At 59.8% G+C, this 23,513-nt stretch overlaps 2 protein-coding genes across 4 annotated transcripts in view; both read left to right on the plus strand.

The window, feature by feature from the left end:
- LOC102450280 (B-cell receptor CD22-like) overlaps window positions 1-22,233 on the plus strand; it is a 54,378-nt gene extending 32,145 nt beyond the window's left edge. The window contains exons 10-15 of the mRNA XM_089772390.1: window positions 15,793-16,050; window positions 16,957-17,053; window positions 18,344-18,383; window positions 19,276-19,382; window positions 19,880-19,970; window positions 21,014-22,233. Of these exons, the coding sequence (XP_089628516.1) occupies window positions 15,793-16,050; window positions 16,957-17,053; window positions 18,344-18,383; window positions 19,276-19,382; window positions 19,880-19,970; window positions 21,014-21,121 (701 nt within the window). The 3' untranslated portion in view covers window positions 21,122-22,233. The remainder of the gene's footprint in view (window positions 1-15,792; window positions 16,051-16,956; window positions 17,054-18,343; window positions 18,384-19,275; window positions 19,383-19,879; window positions 19,971-21,013) is intronic.
- LOC149521852 (sialoadhesin-like) lies at window positions 534-7,083 on the plus strand. 3 transcript variants are annotated; one of them, XM_089772391.1, is made up of 6 exons: window positions 534-940; window positions 1,653-1,812; window positions 2,888-3,096; window positions 4,247-4,633; window positions 5,180-5,437; window positions 6,588-7,083. In XM_089772391.1, the coding sequence occupies exons 3-6, from the start codon at window positions 3,057-3,059 to the stop codon at window positions 7,070-7,072; spliced, it is 1,170 nt and encodes a 389-aa protein (XP_089628517.1). In that variant the 5' UTR covers window positions 534-940; window positions 1,653-1,812; window positions 2,888-3,056; the 3' UTR covers window positions 7,073-7,083. The 3 variants fall into 3 exon arrangements, with proteins under 3 accessions (XP_089628517.1, XP_089628518.1, XP_089628519.1); XM_089772392.1 differs by having other exon boundaries at window positions 3,031-3,096; XM_089772393.1 differs by having other exon boundaries at window positions 535-940; window positions 4,247-4,606.
- Window positions 22,234-23,513: the final 1,280 nt, after the last annotated feature.

Raw genomic sequence — 23,513 nt, forward strand, 5'->3', positions numbered from 1 at the left:
CCTGCCCGACTCAGTTCAGAGCAAAGGAGCTTTGCTGCCAGCTGGAAGATACCAGGCCAGCCGTGTCGATGGCTCTTGGCCTCGGTCCCCCTCATCCAACCCGAGGGACAAAGACTGGACCAGGGAGAGAGTCCCAGGGGTGGCTGGGTGCGGGCAGGGCCTGGAGGGGTTGCAGCTGTCGCAGCATCCCAGTGCGGGAGGGAGCCCAGTGGGGAAGCCAAGAGCACAGTCTTACCCCAGGGAACCTGTCGCAGCGCCTGGGAGCCAGGACTCAGGGGATCCGTCCCCAGCTCAGGGAGCAGAGGGGAGGGGAGTGGGGAAGTGGGGAGGGGAGTGGGGAAGAGGAAGTGCCCTTCCTCTTCCTTCAAGGGCAGAACGGCTCATGACGCTCTGAGATCCCAGCTGGCCAGAGCTAGAACAGGACTGACCCTCACCCCTTTGTCAGGGCCGCCGAGCCGTGACTGCTGGTGCCTTCTCGGCCCCCTTGGGCCTGTGGCTGGGGAGTCGCTGGGGCTGGAAGGGTTAAAAGGAACAGGCAGCTTCACACACTTCCCCCCATCTCCCATTGCAGCCTGCACTGGGCTGAGGTTTCTCCTTTCCCAGAGAAAGTGGAAGTTGCTCTGCCGCAGCCAGACAGCAAAACAAAAGGCTTCCAGGGGAAGAAAAGGGGAGAGGGTGGAGCTGGAACCCCTCAGTCCCCACTTTCAGCCCCGGCTCTAACCACTAGACCACAAGCCTCTGTCACTGTCGCTACAAAGGCCAGGAAGTTACTGTCACGGTTTCCTTTCCTCCTCTGGGCTACCAGCCATTCACAGCACCTCAGGCTATTGCCACAGACAGAGATGAACGTGACCAGTAGTTATCTGCCAGACCTCCCTGCTCTCCTGTTAGTGTCAGCGGTGGGATCACACCCGAGTCCCAGGCACTAACCCGGGCCCAGGTAAGAGCCACTTTTCCTTGTTTTGGGGTAAAAAGCCAGATTTGGGGGGAATGACGCTGCCCATCTCTACATCACTGATAGGAGAGCAAATAGCGAAGATACTTATGGGAGGAGCCCAGCAGAGGTCGGGGTCTGGGCAGCCAGGTGCTGCCCACACACAACCAGAGACAGCCCCTGCCTCAAAGAAGTTGCAATCGATGGGAAAGGAAAGCGAGGCAGAGTAAGGCCATGAGAAATCAAGGGTAGAACTCCAAACCCACCACTACTGTACTCTAACCACTGGGCCGCATTGTTGCACCAGGCCAGGGGGTAGCAATGCAAATACCCTGAAGGCTTCCCAAACCCGGGGTGAGAGCCGGTGTCTGCCCAGCGAGCTCACGCTGTGCCGGGCGGGGACTGACCTTGGCAAGGCAGCATCACCCTGCGCTGTTAAACAGCTGCCCTACCCCACCCCAGAGCAGGCTGCATCGCCCTGCAGCCAGAGAGGATTCACGGGACAGGCTGGGAAAGGGTCCGAGACCCCCTGGGAGACCATGCTGGGCTGGCAGCTGCTCAGAATGGGAGATGGAGTTTGGGGGAGAGTTGGGGGCTGGGCCTCAGGCTTGTGGGTTCTATGCCGGCTTTGGGGGCAGCTCAGGGGTCAGTAGCTTAAGGGGGGAGCCAGGACCCCTGGGTTCTCGTCCCAGTTCTGCAAAGGGACGTTTCTTTCCAGACCCACCTGGGCCCTCAGCCCCCAGCCGGCCAGTTGCACCATCTCCCAGCGGGAACCTTCTGAGAGGACTGGACAACGCCAGACGCTGCCCCACCCAGGCTGGGCCCACGGAGCCGGGACCCTGAGAAACAGGCTGGTTCTCAGGGAGGAAGCAGCAGAGGTAGCGTCAGGGCATGTGGGTGGGGGAGGGGCAGTTCCCGCGCAGGCAGCGCTGGCCCCAATGCCCCGTTGCGGAGCCGGAGCAGGGCTGAGCAGGATTCGACCCCTGAGCTGTGGGGTCCAGCCTGCGGGTCACCCCACTGGGAGCCTCAGGCTTTAAGGGGCTGGCTGCTCCCTGTGGCTCTCTGCTTGGTGGGGGAGGGGCAATTCATGTGCTGTCCCCGCCCCCCCACCAAAATCTCACAGCTTCCATTGACCAGATTTGAGATAATTTTGCTGGGGGGTGTGGACTGGAGCAGAGAACCACATGGAACAACCAGCCGTTGGGTGCAGCCGCAGGAAGGGAGCCTGCCAGGGGGTCCTGCAGGGCCGCTGGCTGGGAGCCGCCCCGGTAAACACCTCCCGGCCAAAGCCTCCCTCTGGCAGCCCAGCTCCTCCCCCCAGCAACGCCCTGTGCCAGACCACCACCGCCTCCTGCCCCGGGTCCTCACCCAAACCCTCTGCACCCCCCCCCCCAGGTCACAACTCCCTCCTGGACCCTGCATCCTCTCCTATAGACCTGCCCCTTCCCGGACCTGCACCCCATTCCCCTGCCCAGATCACAGCCCCTCCTTCACCCAACCTCCCTCCCAGACCCCACCTCTCTCCTGCCCCCAGTCTCCTACCCGTGCTCCCTTCTGCGCCCAGATCCGTCACCTTCCCCCCCCCCCCCCCCGCCCCATGATTCAGGCACTTACCAAACTCTTGGACCGGCACCATCAAGAGTCACGGCCCCCACCCTGCACGAGAGGCGGATGTGATGCAGGGAGGGGAGCAGTGATGCTGAGACTGGACCCTGCCCCTTGGGCCTGCCATGCCCTCCCCAACTAGGATCTTTCCAAGGGGTCAGAGCATCCCCCAGTGTCCCCACTGCACCCCAAAGTGGTTAGTCCCCCCTCATCTTCCCGCATGTGTCACCCCACATGGGAACCTGCCCCTGGCTAGGCGCGCAGTCTACGAAGCGCCCGGGGATGGAGGTGCCCCCAGCCCTCCGCTCCTGTGGCTGGTCTCCGAGCCTCACGCTCATTTCTGGGCAGCAAACTCCCGGACGGGCCCTGGCTGGGAAACGCCCGCCGCACAGCTGATCCCACAGCCAGGAGCCAGGGCCTGGCGCAGACGAGTCTCCTGGAGTGACTCCCAGGAACGCGGCGGGGAGTCACTCCGGGCTCTCCCCTGCCAGGCCAGCGGCGCTCGGGGCGGACGGAGATGGCCTGGGTGCTGGTCCCTGCCCTCTGCCTGCTGAGCGGTGAGTAGCCAGCCCGGCCCCGCCCTGCCCTGCCCTGCCGTGCCCAAGCACCCGCATGGGACCGTTCCCTGGCCCTCCAGTACGTCTGCCCCGCCACGGGGCTCAGGGACTGGGCTCCACGCAGGCAGGTCCCAGCCCCTCGCCCCAGCTCCAGGGGGCATCGGGCCCAGAACCGAAGCCCGAGTAGCTGGGCCCGCTGCTGGGGACACAGGGGTAGCACAGGCATGGCCCTCAGAACAGAGCAGCCTGGGCCAACCCCAGCCCTGGGCTTTGCAGCGATGGCTCCATCACCCCCTGCCCCGGGCTGCCTGTTCCCTGCACCACGCCCTGCCCCTGGGCTTCTCGCTGCCCCTGAGCATCAGGGTGTCTCCTGGGCCGGCCTGGAGATCCTGCCCCCTGCCCTGCCCGTCCATCAGCTCCAGCCTGACTGGCCCCACCCACGGCAGCCCCGGCTCCTGGTGCAGGGGAAGTGCCAGACCAGGAGTCACCGACCCGCCGGGCTGAGCGGGACCCCGGGGGTTAAAGCTCCCGTCCTGTGATGGAACCGGCAGGAACCAGCCAACTGGAATTGGCGGCTCCCGTCTGGCCCCTCGGCCCGGGTCCCCACAGTCAGGGCCCCTGGCACCCAGCTATGGGGAGCTGAGCGGAGAGGGGAGGGGGCACTGGAGGGATGTGGGGCCTGAACCGCAAGGGCCTAAAGCGAGGGGAGCCGAGGGGCCCGACTGAAGGGGGGCAGGGGTTTAGGGGGGCTGGTCTGAGGGGGAACTAATGGGCTGCAGAGGAGGGACTGACAGACAGGGCTGGGCAGAGGTGGGAGGGGTCAGGCTGGGCTGAAGGGAGAACCGGGGGGCAGGAGGGATTTGGGGCTGGGGAGATGCGTTGCTGGGTGGGGGATGGGCCGAGTCAGAGGGGATCTCTCCAAACGCCCTTCCCAGCTGGCAGGGGCGCACGGGCCGGGCTGTCACCCCACATGGGGGCGGGGGGCTCGGACGGGTCCACGACACAACATCCCCCATCGTGTTGTGATGCCCCTGGGCTGGGGGGTGGAGCTCGCCTGGACCCTCCCGGGGGGATCTGTGCTGCAGCCCAGCCCCCGGGCGGGTTCCCGACTCGCTGCGCTGGGCTGATCCCCGGGTCCTGTCCCCGGCAGGTGCCGGTGCCCACAAGGGGAACGTGACCCTCGGCCCAGGGCCCCTGGCTGGCTGGGTCGGCTCCTGCGTGACCATCCCCTGCTCCTTCTCCCTCCCCCGGGACTGGACCGTCGGGGCCGTGAGCTGGACACGGGACAGGAAACAAACCGTGTATCACTCGGACGGGACTGACATCGACCCTGCCTTTGTGGGGCGCGTCCGCTACCTGGGGGACCAGCAGGGGAGCTGCTCCCTGCGACTGACCGGGCTGCGCCCCAGCGACCAGGGCACCTACCGCTTCTGGGTCCAGGGAGAGAGCCCACACAAGAAAAAGAACAAGACCTGGAGCAGTGACCCCGGACAGCGGCTCAGTGTCTCCGGTAACCAGCCTCCGTCCAGCACCCCAGGTCAGGGCCGGGTCACTGGACACCTCGGAGCGCAGGGCTCATCCCCTCCAGCAGGAGGCAGCTAGAGCTGGGAGCCAGGACTCCTGGGTTCTCTCCCCAGCACGGGTCAGTGGGGAGTAGTGGGTAGAGCAGTGGGGGGTAGAGGGTAGAGCAGAAGGCAGTGGGGTGTAGTGGTGAGGGCAGTGGGTTGTAATGGGTAGAGCAGAGGGCAGTGGGGGGTAGAGCAGAAGGAAGTGGGGGTAGAGGGCAGTTGGGGGTAGTGGTTAGAGCAAAGGGCAGAGGGGGGTAGAGCGGGCGGCTAATAGGTCAGAACTGCCTGGACCGGGAGGGGTCCGGGAGGCGCTGAGACCCGACGTGCGGCGCCCCCAGGTGGCTGCTCCCTGTGTCCCTGGCTCACTTCGCTGCTCCCCCATCGCCCACGGACCCTCCCTGCCCCGCCAGCCGAGTGCCCAGGCTGCGCTGCGCCCGCCCCCGGACCCCACTCCGCTCCCGGTAGCCAGGCACCCAGAGGGGTTCAGTGGCTCCTGACCCCGGCTCTCCCCGCAGCCCGTCAGTGCCAGCCCTCGCTGGGAAGCCGAACAGAAGCGGGACCTGACCTTGTCTGCTCCGTGGGGGCCGCCTGCCCCCAGCGCCCCTCCTGGTACGGCCCAGACGGCACGAGGCTGAGCCCAGACCAGACCCTGGGTGGTGACTGGGCGACCAAGCTGCGAATAAGCCCGTCCGGGCTGGGCCCTGGACCGGTGCTGCGCTGTTGGGTGGATGAAACCCGGGATGAGTGTGAGTCGGAGCCGCACCCGGGGACAGGTGAGTGCTGCTTCCAGTCAGGCTTCTCAGAGAGGGCGGGGGAGCCAGGACACCTGGGCTCTGTGCCTGGTGCAGCGGGGACTAGTGGTTAGAACAGGGGTGGTGCAGGCGCTGGTGGTTCTGTCCCAGTTTTGGGCGAGCAGCGGGGACTAGTGGTTAGAACAGGGGTGGTGCAGGCGCTGGTGGTTCTGCCCGTTTCGGGCGAGCAGCGGGGACTAGGGGTTAGAGCAGCAGGGACTAGGGGTTCGGGTTGCAGGTGCCTGGTGTTGAACCAGATAGTCCGGTATTTGTGTGTTCTGTCTGGGAAAAAATTGTGAAAATACCGGACACGTAAAATGTCGGTGTTTGCTAATGAGATCGGTTTTATTCTTATTAGGGTTCTCAGTGCCTAGTTGGGACCCGCCTGGCTGGTCCATACGCTCCCCCTGCATCAGTGTCCACCAGCCAGGCCGTACGCAACACGCAAGGGGTGGGGGGGAATCCCCGGGGCGGACTCACTTGCACTTTGCCAGGACCGTGCGTGGGACAGCCAGCGCCCCGGGATCTGCATGCCCCCGGGTCAGTCCCGCTCCCCGCCGGCTGATTTTTCCACCCACCCCCGGCCACCCTGCTCCCCCCAACCACCTCCCAGGCAGCGCTGCTCCCCTCCCACCACCTGATCTTCCCCGGCCAGCCCCGATCCCCCCGGCCAACCCCACTTTCCGTCGGCTGGTCCCCCCCATCTCTCCTGCCCAGCCCCATTGCCCTTGACTCCCCCCACCTCTGCTTCCCGCCAGCTGGTTCCATCCCCCCTCCCCCGCACACACACAAACCCTTTCAGCCATCCCCACTCCCCACCCGACCAGTGCCCCCCCCCCCACCTGAGATCAAGTGTGTCCCATATTTTTTTTAAGCCACCTGGTAACCCGACTAGGGGTTTAGAGCAGGAGGTTGGGGGCTGGCTCTGGGTTCTGCCCACAGCTCAGTCCGGGGGAGGCGAGGTTAGAGCTGGGAGGCAGGACACTGGGCTCTGCCCTTGACACTGGGGAGGGTGGCAGTGGGGTCTAGTGGGTAGAGAGGGTGGGGCTCCAGCAAATGCTCCTTCCCCTTGGGACAGGACTGAAGGGACCTGCCCCCTTGGCCCGGCCCCGCTGACGCTCTCTCCCCCCAGGTACTCCCACGGTGGAGGTGTCGCGGCCGGCAGGGCGGGCGGCGCTGCGGGAAGGCGATGGGTTAACCCTGCGCTGCCAGGCCCCTGCCCTGCAGCCCGGTGCCCGGTACGTCTGGTCCCGTGGGGCCGTGTGGCTGCCGGGGGCCAGGCAGGAATTGCGGGTGGCCCAGGCAGCCGTGTCCGACGGAGGGAGCTACGCGTGCGGGGTCTGGGTCTCCGGCCCCGGCTGGGGGCAGCTGAGCCTCTCGGCGAGGGAGTCGGTCGAAGTTCAGCGTAAGCAGCCAGGGCTAGTGAAAGCCTCCCGCCCTCCCCGCAGCCCCGATGCTTCCACGTGGCCCCGGAGCAGCCCTGGGTCCTCCCTGCTTCGCCCCACCCCCCTCATCAGCCCCAGCCCGTATCCTGCCCCACCCCCAATCACCCTATTCAGGCACCCGCAGCACGGCCAGTCCCCACCCCCAACCTCCTGCTGGCTGGGCCCTCACTGACACCTTCCATGGGTAAGACCCCCCCCCATGTGCCTGCCCTGAGACCCCTGCCCTGTCCTGGCAACTGCCCATCCCCCCACCTGTCCAGGGCCCTATTACTCACTGGGGCAGCCTCTACCCCCTCCCCTGCCTCAGAGCCCAGACCCATCTGGGCAGGGATTGTGTCTCCCGCACCTGCTTGAGCTCCCAGACCTTTCCGGGGGATCCCTGGCTGCTCTGGCCCCCTGAAGCCACCAGGCCCTGCCCTGGATCCCTCCCCCCTCTGGGCCCGGTCCCCCCCACTCTGCCTCTCCCCGTTCACACCCGTGTCTCTGTCTCCCCCAGACGCCCCCGAAGGGGTCCATGTTACGGCCGCGCCGGGCACCAGCCTGAGGGAAGGGGACTCGGTGACACTAAGGTGCAATTACAGCAGCAGCCTCCCTGCCCCCCCCTCCTATACCTGGTACCAGGCCAATAAGACACTGGAGGGATCCCGGCAGGAATTGGTGCTGGAGAACATCACAGCAGAGCAAGCTGGGGAATATCGGTGCCAGGTCGCCAACGGGATCGGCCAGTCCCAGTCCCCCCCCATCACCATCACCGTGCAGTGTAAGTGCCGGGGGGGGGGGGGGGGCTGGGAGTAGATCTGCGGTTGGGGGAGGGCTGGGCCCTTGTGCAGGCCCAGCGCACGACGGTCGCCGTGGGAGACACGGGGGATCCAGGTGGCCCCAGCACCGAGCTGGCAGCGGGGCTGGTGCACATCAGGGGCATATGAGCAGGGCCAGGGGGAACCCAGCAGAGCTCGATTTCCCCTCTGGGTCTGGCCTTGCAGCACCCACAGCTGGGGCCTTGCCCTGTTGTGGGGCCCATCCCCAGGGGCGCTGCTGGCAGGTGGGGCAGAGACGCGCCGGGAGAAGGGTCCGGGGGCAGGAGCCTGTCACTGGGGAGTCTCCTGGAGCGGCCTCTAGGGGCTGCACCAAGTGCAGGTGAAGGGGTGATGACGGGAGCGGGGCCGGATTCACTCTTCTGGGAGGCCGGGGTTATTGGATTGTGTGGGGCCCCCGAGGCTCCAGGGTGGGGTCAAAATGAGGGGTGCAGTGAAGGAGGGGGCTGTGGGTTGAGGCAGGGGGTGTGATGAGGGGATGGAGAGGGCCCCGACTGGGCGTGTGGGGTCTGGGTGGGGCTGGGGTTGAGGGGTTGGACCCCCAGGTGCCCCCCGGGTGGAGGTGTGGTGGCCGGCAGGGCGGGCAGTGCTGTGGGAAGGCAATGGGTTCACACTGCGCTGCCAGGCCCCTCCCCACAGCCTGGGGCCCGGCACGTCTGGTCCCATGTGGCTGCCGGGGCCGGGAAGGAATTGCGCGTGGCCCAGGCAGCCGTGTCCGACGGAGGGAGCTACACGTGCGGGGTCTGGGTCTCCGGCCCTGGCTGGGGGCAGCTGAGCCTCTCGGCAAGGGAGTCGCTCGAAGTTCAGCGTAAGCAGCCAGGGCTGGCGAGAGCCTCCCCCCCTCCCTCTGCAGCCCCAATGCTCCCACGTGGCCCTAGAGCGGCCCCGGGTCCTCCCTGCTTCGCCCCACCCCCCTCGTCAGCCCCGATCCTCCTACGCAGCCCTGGAGCAGCCACGGGTCCCCCCAGCTCTTCCCAGACCTGGCCCCTACACCGGCCTTGTGCCCCAGACACTTCTCTGGGAGCCTCTGCCCCACTCCCCTGCCCCAGAGCTTCAGTCCTGTATGGGCCAGGCCCCGTCTCCTGCTCACCTCCCCCCGACCCTAATGGGCCAGGGACTGTCTCTCCCCCACTTACGTGAGCTCCCAGAATTCCTCGGGTGCCCCCTGTCTCTTAGCCCCATGCTGCCCTGCATGCTCTGGCCCCTTAGATCCACCGGGGCCAGGCCCTGCCCCTCGCCCCCTTCCCTGGATCCCTCCCCCTCTGGGCCCGGTCCCCCCACTCTGTCTCTCCCCGTTCACACCCGTGTCTCTGTCTCCCCCAAGGGGTCCGTGTTACGGCCACGCCGGGCACCCGTCTGCGGGAAGGAGACTCGGTGACACTAAGGTGCAATCACAGCAGCAGCCTCCCCGCCCCCACCTCCTACGCCTGGTACCGGGGCAGCCAGAGCCTGAACGGATCCCAGCAGGAATTGGTGCTGGAGAACATCACAGCAGAGCAAGCTGGGGAATATCGGTGCCAGGTCGCCAACGGGATCGGCCAGTCCCCGTCCCAGTCCCCCCCCATCACCATCACCGTGCAGTGTAAGTGCCGGGGGGCCTGGGAGTAGATCTGCGGGTGGGGTAGGGCTGGTACTGGGCCCTTGTGCCGCAGGCCCAGCGCACGACGGTCGCCGTGGGAGACACGGGGGATCCAGGTGGCCCCAGCACCAAGCTGGCAGCGGGGCTGGTGCACATCAGGGGCACGTGAGCAGGGCCAGGGGGAACCCAGCAGAGCTCGATTTCCCCTGTGGGTCTGGCCCTGGAGCGCCCATGGCTGGGGCCTTGCCCTGTTGTGGGGCCCACCCCCAGGGGCGCTGCTGGCAGGTGGGGCAGAAACGCACCAGGAGAAGGGTCCGGGGGCAGGAGCCTGTCACTGGGGAGTCTCCTGGAGCGGCCTCTAGGGGCTGCACCAAGCGCAGGTGAAGAGGTGATGACGGGAGCGGGGCCGGATTAACTCTTCTGGGGGCCCGGGGCTATTGGATTGTGTGGGGCCCCCGAGGCTCCAGGGTGGGGTCAAAATGAGGGGTGCAGCAAAGGAGGGGGCTGTGGGTTGAGGCAGGGGGTGTGATGGGGGAGGGGGAGAGCCCCGACTGGGTGTGTGGGCTCTGGGTGGAGCTGGGGATGAGGGGTTGGACCCCCAGGTGCCTCCAGGGTGGAGGTGTGGTGGCCGGCAGGGCGGGCAGTGCTGCGGGAAGGCGATGGGTTCACCCTGCACTGCCAGACCCCTGCCCCACAGCCTGGGGCCCAGCACGTATGGTCCCATGTGGCTGCCGGGGGCCGGGAAGGAATTGCGGGTGGCCCAGGCAGCCGTGTCCGACGGAGGGAGCTACACGTGCGGGGTCTGGGTCTCCGGCCCCGGCTGGGGGTAGCTGAGCCTCTTGGCAAGGGAGTCGCTCGAAGTTCAGCGTAAGCAGCCAGGGCTGGTGAAAGCCTCCTCCCTCCCTCTGCAGCCCCAATGCTCCCACGTGGCCCTGGAGCGGCCCTGGGTCCTCCCTGCTTCACCCCACCCCCCTCGACAGCCCCGATTCTCCTACACAGCCCTGGAGCGGCCCTGGGTCCTCCCTGCTTCGCCCCACCCCTCTCATCAGCCCCGATCCTCCTACACAGCCCTGGAGCAGCCTCGGGTCCCCACACCTCTTCCCAGAGCCTGGCGCCTACACCTGCCTTGTGCCCCAGACACTTCTCTGGGAGCCTCTGCCCCACTCCCCTGCCCCAGAGCCTCAGTCCTGTATGGGCCAGGCCCCGTCTCCTGCTCACCTCCCCCAGACCCTAATGGGCCAGGGACTGTCTCTCCCCCACTTACGTGAGCTCCCAGAATTCCTTGGGTGCCCCCTGTCTCTTAGCCCCAGGCTGCCCTGCCTGCTCTGGCCCCCTAGATCCACCGGGGCCAGGCCCTGCCCCTCACCCCCTTCCCTGGATCCCTCCCCCCTCTGAGCCCGGTCCCCCCACTCTGTCTCTCCCCATTCACACCCGTGTCTCTGTCTCCCCCAAGGGGTCCGTGTTACGGCCGCGCCGGGCACCAGCCCGCGGGAAGGGGACTCGGTGACACTAAGGTGCAATCACAGCAGCAGCCTCCCCGCCCCCACCTCCTACGCCTGGTACCGGGGCAGCCAGAGTCTGAACGGATCCCGGCAGGAATTGGTGCTGGAGAACATCACAGCAGAGCAAGCTGGGGAATATCGGTGCCAGGTCACCAACGGGATCGGCCAGTCCCAGTCCCCCCCCATCAACATCACCGTGCAGTGTAAGTGCCGGGGGGCCTGGGAGTAGATCTGCGGGTGGGGGAGGGCTGGGGCTGGGCCCTTGTGCAGCAGGCCCAGTGCACGAGGGTCACCATGGGGATCACGAGGGCTCCAAGAAGCCCCCAGCACGCTGTGGTGGCCAGCAGGGCCCGGCACCCCAGCAGAAACAGCATCAGGGGCTGGCGGGGAAGCTAGACAAGTTCTCACTGGCAATAAGGTGCAAAAGTTGACCAGGGAGGGGAATTTACCATTGAAACAAGTGATCTCAGGGTGTGGTGCAGAGTCTCTGTCCTGAACAGACGAGGGCCAGACTAGGTCAAAGCAAAGGTCCTTCTGGCCCAGTGTCCTGTCCTCTGACAGGGGCCAATGCCTGGTGCCCCAGAGGGAGGGAACACAACAGGGAATCGTTCCTATCGCCCATTCCCGGCCCCTGACAGACAAGCTAAGGACACCCTCCCTGCCCATCTTGACTAACAGCCATTGATGGACCAGTCCTCCAATACTTTTTCTAGCTCTTTTTTGAACCCTGTTACAGTCCTGGTCATCACAGCATCCTCTGGCAGGGAGTTCCGCAAGTTCACTATGTCTTGTGTGAAGAAATGCTTCCTTCGTTTGTTTTAAACCTGCTGCCTGTTCAGTCCATGTGGTGGCCCCTGTTTCCTGTGTTATGGGAAGGAGTAAGGAGTAAATAACTCCTCTTTATTCACTTTCTCCACACCCGCCATGATTGAATAGACGTCTGTCGTTTGCCCCTCTAGTTGCCTCTTTTCCAAGCTGAAAAGTCCCCGTCTTATTACTCTGTCCTTATATGGCAGCTGTTTCAGACCCTAATAATTTTTATTGCCCTTTTCTGAACCTTTTCCACTTCCAATATTGGAATGAATTCAGGGGAGTCTGGGGCCTATGATACAGCTGGTCCTGTTATACGAGGTGTAACAGTTAATTCGAACTAAGGGCTTATTTCACATTAACGTTGGACTGCCGCATGTAGCCGCGGGCAGTTAGCTCGGACTAAGGGGATTTAAAAATGGCGCCTGGACGGGAAGATCCAAATAAAGCCTGGGATATTTAAATTCTGGGCTTCATTTGCAACTTCGAATGCCTACTTTAGCCTCCCTAGTTCAAACTAGAGGACTAGTGTAGACATACCCTATGGCTCATCCTTCCATATTCCCCTCTGCCTTTGACAAAGGGAGATTGGCTGTGAATCCTCTAGTCCAATGGTCCCCAACGCGGTGCCTGTGGGTGCCATGGCACCCGCCGGGGCATTTATATGCGCCCACCAAGTGACCAGGGCTGGCCCAAGCCGAAGCCGTTCTTGTGCCCTGGGCGTGTGGCGCATTGTTGTATTATGCAAACAAGGTACTAACAAACTTCACCAGGCCTTTATTTAACAACGGTGAAACCTCTTTACAAAGCTGCTGCTGCTCCCCTTTGTAGCTCTCACTCAGGCCTGGCCCATCTCCTCCCGCCTCCTTCCTGTTTCCTGGGCTTCCCGATTCCCAACAGCCAGTGCTCCCCGTTCTAATAATTACAGGCAGCATCTAAAACACCACACGCATGCACAGCCCCTGCCCCGGGTGCATAGTCCATGCATGGTCCCGCTTCCGGCCACGCGGCGCATGAGCGGCCCCACCCTCAGGCGCGTGATGCAAGAGTGGCCCTGCCCCTGGGCGCCCGGCAGCCCCAAATGGTTGGCGACCACTGTAGTCCTTGAATCAAAAAGGCAGGCATTGGACTACATGTCCCATGATGCACCATGGCCAATGAGTCCTACAATGTTCCCATCCCCTCACAAGAAAGGAGCAGGTGGTGCATCGTAGGAGATATAGTTCAACCAGACATCCTGGACAACAAAGAAGAGTCTGAGAAAGTGAGGCACAGGAACAGCAAATCCCATGATGCACCTCACTGAAGGACTCTTACAACATACCTGGAATCATGAGATTTTGTGAGAACTTGGTTTTCATTAAAAACAAACAAACAAAGTTTCTCATAGAACTGGCCAGGAAATGACCTTTTTATCAATAAACTAGGCAAATACAACCTTGATGGGTCAACTTGATAAAGTGGGTGTATAACTGGCTGGATAACAGTTCTCTGAGAGTAGTTAGCCATGGGTCACATTCATTCTGGAAGGGCATTATTAGGAAAGGGATAGAAAATAAGACCCAGAATATCTTACTGCCCCTGTATAAAACTATGGTACGCCCACATCTTGAATACTCTGTACAGATGTGGTCTCCTCACCTCAAAAAATATATTTTGGCCTTGGAAAGGGTTCAGAAAAGGGCAACTAAAATGATTAGGGGTTTGGAACGGGTCCCATATGGGGAGAGGTTAAAGCGACTGGGACTTTTCAGTTTAGAAAAGAGGAGACTGAGGGGGGATATGATAGAGGTCTATAAAATCATGAGTGGTATGGAGAGGGCCGATAAAGAAAAGTTATTTATTAGTTCCCTAAATAGAAGAACTAGAGGACACCAAATGAAATTAATGGGGAGCAGATTTTAAACAAATAAAAGAAAGTTCTTCTTCACACAGCGTGTAGTCAACCTGTGGAACTCCTTGCCAGAGGAGGCTGTGAAGGCTAGGACTATAATAGAGTTTAAAGAGAAGCTAGATAATTTCATGGAGGTTAGGTCCATAAAAGGCTATTAGCCAGGGGATAGAAATGGTGTCCTCGGCCTCTGTCTGTCAGAGGTTGCAGAGGGATGGCAGGAGACAAATCGCTTGATCATTGTCTTCGGTCCGCCCTCTCTGGGGCACCTGGTGCTGGCCACTGTCGGCAGACAGGATACTGGGCTAGATGGACCTTTGGTCTCACCCAGTACGGCTGTTCTTATGTTCTTATGTTCATAACAAGAGCGGTTCTGCAGGGGTCTGTTTAGGGACCGTTTCTGTTCAATATTTTTATTGGCAATTTAGATGATGGCATAGAGAGGATGCTTATTAAGTTTTCAAATGACACCAAGCTGGGAGGGATGACAACTGCTTTGGAGGATAGGGTCATAATTCAAAATGATCTGGACAAACTGGAGAAATGGTCAGGTCAATAGGATGAAGTTTAATAAGGACAAATGCAAAGTGCTCCACTTAGCAAGGAACAATCAGTCTCACACATACAGAATGGGAAGCGACTGTCTAGGAAGGAGTCCTGCAGAAAGGGAATTAGGGGTCATAGAGGACCACAAGCTAAATATGAGCCGACAGTTTGACATTGGTGCAAAAAAACCAAACATGATTCTGGGCTGTATTGTGCGCAAGACACGAGAAGTCATTCTTCCGCTCTACTCTGCACTTATTAGGCTTCAAATGGAGCGTTGTGTCCAGCTCTGGACACCACATTTCAAGAAAGATGTGGAGAAATTGGAGAAGGTTCAGAGAAGAGCAACAAGAATGATGAAAGTTCTAGAGAACATGAGCTTTGAGAGAAGGCTGAAGGAATTGGGCTTGTTTAGTTTAGGAAAGAGAAGACTGAGGGGGAACACGATAGCAATTTTCAAGTATCTAAAAGGGTGTCACAGGGAGGAGTGGGGGAAATTGTTCTCCTTGGTCTCTGAGGATAGGACAAGAAGCAATGGGCTTAAACTGCAGCAAGGGAGGTTTAGGTTGGACATTAGGAAAATGTTCCTACCTGTCAGGGTGTTTAAACACTGGAATAAATTGCCCAGCGGGGGTTGTGGAGTCTCCATCTCTGGAGATATTTAAGAGCAGGTTAGACAGACATCTATCAGGGATGATTTAGACAGTGCTTGGTCCTGCCGTGAGGGCAGGGGACTGGACTTGATGGCCTCTCGTGTTCTATGATTTCATCCCAAAGGGAAAGTTCTACTTTACATAGAAACATCAAAGAATGAAATATTTCAGTTGAAGATGGCCTCCTGGAAGCTGTAGCACCTCCTGCTCCTATTCTCTTCTGTGGGCCAGGATCTCAAACTGGATGATATCTCCCATGATGCACCTTGGTTTAGCAATCCTATGATGCCCTCTCCTGCAAAGAGGAGAGCTGTTGGTGCGCCACGGGAAATGTAGTTCAGTTGGGGAGCCCAACCCATAGAGGAGAAAGAGGACTTGAAGCACTGGAACTGCAACTCCCAGGATGCACCACAGCCAGGGACACACCCCTCCCCTCACCAAGAGGAGAGCAGATGGTGCGTTGTGAGAGACGTAGTCCAGACAGACACCTTGGCCTATAGTGGAGAATGAGGACACAAGGCTCTGAAACTACATCTCCCAAGATGCATGCTCCCTATGAAGCTCCCTTCCTGTCACCCAAGAGGGGAGACAGTAGTTCATCTTGGCACATGCAATCCAGCTGGGCAGCACGGGCTATATGGAGAAGGACAAGAGGCAGCGGAACTAGCCTGGCCAGGGAGCCTGGTTCACAAAAGTCCATGATGAAGGAGGCGGCAAGCAAAGTGCATCTCCCATCATGCACCAGTGACATTCTGCAATGAAATATTTTGGCTTTTCACAATTTTGCCCCACAGATAAACTGTTCCTCAGGAAACCCCAGTTCCCAACCACTTCCACTTTTGCCTTTTGTCTCTCACACAATAATCAACCCAGCAGGGTTCAAACAATGGGTTAGTTAACTGCACGCAACAGGCCACGCTGAGTCACACACACGTACGTCTGTTCTGGTTGCTTCCTAAACCATACGACACCAGGAGTGCCCCAGAGGTCTCACCGCCTGTTTAACATGACACCCCCCAGGGCACACCACTGTCGAAGAGTGGGGGTCCAGTTTTTCTCTTCCTTTCATGGATCATTTTCCTTCCTCTGTTTCCAGGTGCCCCTAAAGATGTGAACGTCATGGCTACACCCAAGACTGGCCTGTGTGCAGGGGAGGCAGTGAATTTAACCTGCCATTTCAACAGCAGCCTCCTCACCAACGTCACCTGGTACAGGGACAATGTCCGGCTGAATGAATCCCAGCCGGTGCTGGCGTATGAGAGAGTCACAGGAAGCCACACTGGGAAATATCGCTGTGAGGTTCAGAACCAGGGGGGGACAGCTCGCTCAGTCCCTGTCACTATCAGCGTCATGGGTAGGTCACTCACCTGCTGTCGTCATCTGGAGTAAGTGTCTGACCCCACCCCCCAAGGCTGACCCAGGGCTGATGGAAGGCAGGATTTCACACCATCAGGTTTGGTCTCTAAAGTCACAGGTTCAAATCCTGCCCAATCCACTTTGCTCCTGTGAAGCAGTTGAGGCTGATGCAGTGTGGGGAAGATGCAATCCCATTCTGCAGCTCCCAGGCCCTCACCCTGTGCCCTTGAATTTTGCTCTCAATTCGCTTTCTCACCACTGTTGTGTTAGGTCTTCCTCCACCTTACAGCCCCACCCCAGAATTGGCTGGATCTGAGGATTGCAGTGAGCCACCAGCATTTGGTGTCCTGTGCTGTCCTGCCCCACCCCACCCGAGAGCTGGCTGCATCTCAGTCCTGGCTGAGCCTTTCCTGTATGGCTGGTACCTTACTGCCTTTCCCCAGAGGCAGACGCACCTCAGTGCGGAGTGAGCCATTGCTGGGCAGCTCTGCTCTGTCCAGAAATAGCTGCGTCTGTCCCCCAGGAAAGCCACCCCAGCTTGGGGGGTTCAGAGGGAGGGAGGCTGCTGGACACAGAGAACAATACAGTTAGATAAAGAACAGATTCCAGAAACAGCTTCTGTGGAGAGCATGTTGCTGGTATTCGGACAGAGGCCAAAATCTAACAGGGATGTAACAAATTGGCGAGTGCGTTTGGGTTACCACTGTGTGTGTGTCTGTGTGTGCATGTGCATGTCAGCTTTGTTCCCTAGTGGACAAAATCAAAACAGCTTATCTGTGTGTCCTAGACCCTCTACCGCTCCCACGTGAGGGTGATTCTCCTTTGGCTCCTGCCATCCATGAACAGGAGGGATTCAAAAATCTGCGGCAGGGTTGCTCCAATAACCCTCTTTTCTGCTTTTCAGTCCTTTTTTGTATCTGGGAACACATATACATCATAGGACCTACAGCTGCAGCTGCCCTATTGCTGCTGATGGGGCTGGTCAGCATCATAGTTTGGAGGTATTTCCACTCACTTCATCAAACTGGTACTACCCGCATCTCTGATTGTCTGACGGTCCCCAGCTTCCCCCCTGGCCTTTGCTAGAGAACCCCACACAGTGCAGGCTTGAGAATTGTGGAGTCAGTGCAGACTGGAAGGTGTCATAGTGTCTTATGGGCCTTACGGTTTTCACTGAAAGTATCTGTCTTACATTTTCATTGCATGAAAAATGAGCCTGTGATGCCTCGTGGGAGATGTAGTTTGTTGCCTCAGATTCCCATTCATCTCTATGGGGTGGGCTCTGGGGTGGACTACATCTCCCTTGATGCATTGCAACCAGGTAGGACAATGAGGTCTACTTTTCCTAAGAGGGAGAGAAAATGGTGCATCTTGGGAGTTGTAGTTTGTTTCCTCGATCTCATTCATCTCTATGGGCTGAGGTCTGGGACCAGACCACCTCTCTCATGGTGCACCTGATGTTCCCATGATCTTCACCCGCCAAGAGGGGAGCTGTGCTCCCCCCGGAGAGCCAGGCCTGTAGAAGAGGCTGTGTGTTTGTCACGGGCAGTGGGTAATGGAGGCAAGAGAAGGCATTGCCTTCCCAAAACTGCCTCTACTGTCCACCAGCCACCTAAAAGGGCTGGGGCCACAACGTGGCAGCCTGGCTCCCCAGCTTCCCCAGAGGGCTGGGGCCACTGCCTGGCTGCCCCAGGCTCTCTGGCGACCTGGGAAGGGTGGGGCCCTACCACTCACCGGGACTGGGGGCAGTAACCTGGGGCGGGGGCCTGGCTTGACTCCACAAGGAGAGGAGGTTGTGGAAGGGTCGGGGGACTCAGGTGGAAGGGGCGGGGCCTTGGTCAGCGGGGAGGGGCCTTGGACTTGACTTCCCCGGCTGGGCCTTCACCCACCGCCCATGGTGTTTGTGTTGGCACTTGCATTGTGGGCACACGACCTTATCAGGATGTTTGTCAGAGAACAGACAAAGGATGTGACCCAGTGCCTGGAGGCTAGACATGCCTCCCCTCTAGAAATAACCAGAGGCTCTTCATTTGCATAGATCTGCATACATTTGCATAATGCGTCATGCCATCAAGATGTTGCATCCTTTTGAAGTAGGATGCAATGAACCCCAGGAGGGGAGGGGTGATTGAGTGGTGGTGGCTGGGTCCCACACACACCTGACACCCACAAGGACCTGGGAAGGGCCGGTGAACCAGCTGTTCTGGTCATGAAAGCGTAGATTTGTGGGAGCCTTTGCCCCCTTCCTGAGCCAACGCGGCTGCTGTTTTGTCTCTGTCCTTTATTCGCAGTAAGAAACGGAGCAAGCACAAGGGAGCGCACAGCAATCTGGTAAGTGCATCTGTGTGGCCAGGATGCCTGGTTCTCCCCCAGCTCTGGCAGAGGAGTGGGGTCTAGTGGTGAGAGCAGAGGGGCTCTGAGCCCGGACGTCTGTGTTCAAGAGCTGGCTGTGGGAGCGGCGAGGGGGCCAGCCGGGGTAGAGAGGTGGGACTGGCAGTCAGGACACCTAGGTTCTATCTAAGGGTGTTAACTAATGAGTAATTGACTAGTCGATAGGCACTTCCGCATTCCTCCTTTGAAATGTACAAGGGCCCCTACAGGCCCTTGAAAATCTTGTTCATTTCAAAGGAGGAATGTGGAATTCTGCGCCAGAAGGAAGTCCCGCTGGCTCCGGGCTCCACGAGGGCACTTACCCTTTGAAATGCACAAGAGCCCACCCTCATGGAGCCTGGGGTCAGTGGGGACTCAGAGCCCCCTGTTGATCCCGGGCTCCATGCTGCACTGCCTCTTTGAAATGCCACGCAGCGCTCAGGGTCAGCGGAGGACTTCCCAGCTGACCCCAGGGTCTACGTGCTTTGAAATGCTGCGCTGGAGTCTGGGATCAGCTGGGGAGTCCCGAGCTGATCCCGGGTTCCACACAGCATTTCTGGCAGAACCTGGAGTCCCCAGCTGATCCCAGGCTCCGCTCGGCATTTCAAAGGGGCAGCGCCGCATGGAGCCCGGGGTCAGCTCTGTGCGGCGCTGCCGCTTTTAAACACTGAGGCAGCACCGCACAGAACTCGGCATGAGCACCGAGCCCCCTCCCGCAGCGGGACAGAAGGTCTTTCCAGTCACCTGGGGAGTTTCTGTGGGGGAGGGGGCTCGGTGCATTTTCTTTTGTTATTAAAAATCACGGAGCAGTGAAGACCAGTGGCTAGTGACCTCCCTTCTGCCTGCCTTGCAGCTCCAGTCTGGCCCAGGGGAGATCCCCCTAGCTGAATGCATCTATGAGAACACCCAGTCCCACGGCATGGGGAAGCCAGCCGGCCTGGCCCCACCCGGGCCCCCCAGGTAACAGCAGAGCCTGGCTCTGAGCTCCTGTGCAGGGGCTGGGGCAGGTCCCCAAACTTCTGTTGCTCCCTCCCTTACCCACAGTGGAATCTGCCCTCTCCCCCCTTCCCCAGGTCAGAGGCACCATCAGGAGCTGGGGCTGGGTAGCCCTCCCTCCCCTTCCCCAACAGGGCTGGCCTCAGCCCTGCCATGCCACCCCGAAAGCTCTTTCCTAACCTCCTGGGAGGCCCCACACCGCTTGGGGGACACTTCTGTGGACGAGAAAGGCTCTGTGCCCCCGGCCAGCCAGTGCCCCCTGGAGGGGAAAGGCCCCACTCCCCAAGTCCAGGACTAGCATCTGGTCTGGGCTGCTTCTGCCCCACGGGGGTTGTACGCCACTGGCCGATGCAGCCTGTCCAACCCACGGCCATGGTGCTGCAGCCAACCCGACCCGGCAGCTCAAATGCCCCGTTCCCTTCCCCTTCCTCCACCCCCTGACATTCTCTCTCCTGTGGCAGCGCGCCCACCAAGGTGTGCCTGGGCTCCCCCAGCGACACGGAGCCATCCCACATCTACAGCCAGCCGAGGGTCCTGGGCACAGTACCCCAAGTGAGCATCTGGTTCCTCTATGTACACGGAGCGCAGGACTCCTGGGTTCTGTCCCTGGTTCCAGGAGGGCAGTGGGGTCTAGTGGGTAGAGGGGGGGAGCGCAGGGCTCCTGGGTTCTGTCCCTGGTTCCAAGAGGGCAGTGGGGTCTAGTGGGTAGGGGGAGAGCTCAGGTCTCCTGGGTTCTGTCCCTGGTTCCAGGAGGGCAGTGGGGTCTAGTGGGTAGGGGGGAGCTCAGGGCTCCTGGGTTCTGTCCCTGGTTCCAGGAGGGCAGTGGGGTCTAGTGGTTGGGGGGGGGGGGGCTGGGAGATCAGGATTCCCAGCTGTGGGAGGGGAGTGGGGTCTAGTGGGTAGAGCAGGTGGCATGTGGAAGCCAGGCTCCCTGTGTTCTATTCTGGCTCTGTCCCATGTGAAGTCAGCTCCCAGTGGCAGCAGGATCAGGCCGACCCAGGTCAGGGCAGGGCTGGGAGAGGAGAGCGCCTGGGAGGGAGGGCTGCCCCAGATACTGCGTGGGGCAGTGGGATGTATCTGGGCTTTGCGGTCCCCTGGCTGAGACTGGAACATGGGGCCTTTCCCCCCCAGGGGGCACCAGCTCCGATCCACTGAGTACAGCACTGGGTTGAGCTGACGGAGTTGCTCCATTAGGTGGCAGGAGTAGCGGAGCTATTATCCCCAGAGAGGAGCTAAAGCAGTCGTTCCATGAGCCAGCAGCAGTGGTAGGGCTATTACCCTAAGGGGCCCCCTTAGACGGTTTGTCTTGTGTCAATACCAGAATGCCGGAGGCTGCAGCGACTGTCAAGGTTATAACTGGTGGGAGGGAGGAGTTATCCTACACCTACAGCAAAGCCTAGTGGTTAGCTCATTGGCTGGGAATGCAAGGATGCCTGGGTTCTCACCCTGGCTTTTCCACTGGCCTGCTGGGTGCCCTTGGCTAGGTCACGTCCAGCCTGATGCCTCACTTTCCCCAGCCATGCAGCAGGCCTTGAGCTCTGCTGTGGCATACCTGCCATCAGAGCCGGGATCGTCATTATTACTCTTCCCCCTAGGACGACCCGGACGAGGTCCAGTACTCCGTTATCCAGCTCCAGCGCCCCACCCAGAGAGTGGATCTGGACGCCGACCTAGCCTGCGAATACGCCGCCATCAAGCGCTAGCCTCCAGCTGCTGCACACCTGCCGCCTCCCCCCACAGCTCCCAACCAGCACCCCCTGCTTGCTGCTAGCGCCGGCTGCTTGGTCAGGCATCTCGTGTGGGACAGCGAGGGGACACGAGACACATTGTGGAGGCCAGAAGGGGCCGGTTTGATGGGCTGGTCTCATTTGGGGCAGAGCCGAGCCCTCATTTGCAGGGGGTGGCTGCCTTGGAACCCGGTGTCCAGCTGTGTGCCCCCCACCCATGCCTCTGTTCCAGATGGACAAATTCAGACTGGACACAAGGTGGAAATTTCTAACAGGGAGGGGAATTAACCCTGGGAACAACTTACCCCGCGCTCCCGGGGGTCTCTGTCAGCGATGCCACCCATCCAAGTTTCCCCAGACAGTCCGGATTTCAGTTTGTGTGTCCAGGTGCTATGTGATAGCCGTGATGCTCATCTTTCTTTGGGGGAAAGGGGGAGCAGGGATGGGGCCTGGAGGTGGGAGCTGAGAACGGGACATGGTCCTAAGGGAAGAATCATACAACACTAGAACGGGAAGGGACCTCGAGAGGTCATCGAGTCCAGTCTCCTGCCCTCATGGCAGGACCAAGCACCATCCCTGAGAGATGTCTATCTAACTTCCTCTTAAATATCCCCAGTGATGGGGATTCCACAAACTCCCTTTGCAACTAATTCAGTGTTTAACCACCCTGACAGGTAGGAACTTTTTCCTAATGTCCAACCTAAACCTCCCTTGCTGCAGTTGAAGCCCATTGCTTTCATAGGTGTGTGCAGCACATTTCATTAGGGTGTGCACCCAGGGAATTTTATTTCTTTCTTTTTTTAAAGGTGAACATTTATTGAATACTCGATCATAAAGGACATTATTTTTATTCATCAAACAAACCAAAGAAACTAAAACCTAACTAAACTTAATTTTTTTTTAAACTAACAACTAAACTTTACTTAAAAAATACAAACTTAAGTATGGGACATTGTACTTCTTAGTTGGTTTTATACGTGTGCAATTCGGTGTTTATTGCATAGTACAGCAATAAGAGCGTATCATGCGATTAAATTAAAACGCAAAGCCGCTTTTTTTTGGAGACATTATAGGGTTACCAGGTAGTCTTAAAAAAAATACCGGACACACTTCATGGAGGGACCGGCCGGGCAGGGAGTGGGGCTGGCCAGGAGGAGACGGGGGGCAGGCCAGGAAGCAGAGCTGGTGTGGGGGGGTCAGGGGCTGGCCAGGGGAGATCGGGGGGGGCAGCCAACGGGAAGCAGAGCTGGTCGGTGGGGGAAGGGGGAGGGCAGAGCAGGGCTGGCCTGGGGAGATCGGGGGGAAGGAGGGGCAGCCAGCGGGAGCGGGGCTGGCCGGGGGAGCTCAGGAGAAGGAGGGGAGAACTGGCCACCAGAAGCAGCGCTGGTGGGGGGTGCAGTGGGGCTGGCCGGGGAAGATCGGGAGAAGTGGGAGAGAACCAACCGGCTGGCCAGGAGCAGACGGGGGGCGGGGAGGAGCGTATCAGCCGGTGGGGAGTGGGACTGACCCGGGCAGTGCAGATCCCAGGGTGCTCCTGCCCCCGACACGGTCCAGATGAAGCACGAGTCAGTCTGGATGCAGCTCCACCACACGCTTGACCAGTGCGCAGGAGCACGGACCGGGCTGCCCCTCCACCTCACACGCAACCAGGGCTCCCAGCGCCGATCGCGCCCCGTCTCCCAGCCATTCCCCCGCCAGGCTTCCGGGCGCCCAGTCAGAAAACCAGAAAATATCGGACATTGCACATGTCCGGTATTCTCTGGATTTTTTTACCGGACAGAGCCCCCCAAAAAACAGACTGTCTGGTAGAAAAATGGACTGTCCGGTAGAAAACCAGACACCTGGCAACCCTAAGACATTAGGGTGTGCCTGGGCACACCTGGCACACTCCATACACAAGCCAGTGATTGCTTCTTGTCCTATCCTCAGAGGCCAAGAAGAACAATTTTTCTCCCTCCTTCTTGTGACACCCTTTTAGATACCCTTTTATGAAGGGGATGGTTTGATGGGATAACATGATCTTGGCAACTAATTGACCTTTCACTATCGGTGGTAAATAGGCCAATGGAGGGAAGATAGGAGTTACTATAGAGAACTTTTCCTGAGTGTCTGGCTGGTGAGTCTTGCCCACATGCTCAGGGTTTAGCTGATCGCCATATTTGGGGTCGGGAAGGAATTTTCCTCCAGGGTAGATTGGCAGAGGGCCTGGAAGTTTCTCGCCTTCCTCTGTAGCATGGGGCACAGATCACTTGCTGGAGGATTTTCTGCATCTTGGGGTCTTTAAACCATCTTTTGAGGACTTCAGTATCTGAGATACAGGTGAGAGGATTATTCCAGGAGTGGGTGGGTGAGATTCTGTGGCCTGCGT

Source organism: Pelodiscus sinensis, chromosome 22 (genome assembly GCF_052426305.1).
Source record: "Pelodiscus sinensis isolate ZL-2025 chromosome 22, ASM5242630v1, whole genome shotgun sequence".
In the NCBI taxonomy this organism is placed as follows: domain Eukaryota; kingdom Metazoa; phylum Chordata; order Testudines; family Trionychidae; genus Pelodiscus; species Pelodiscus sinensis.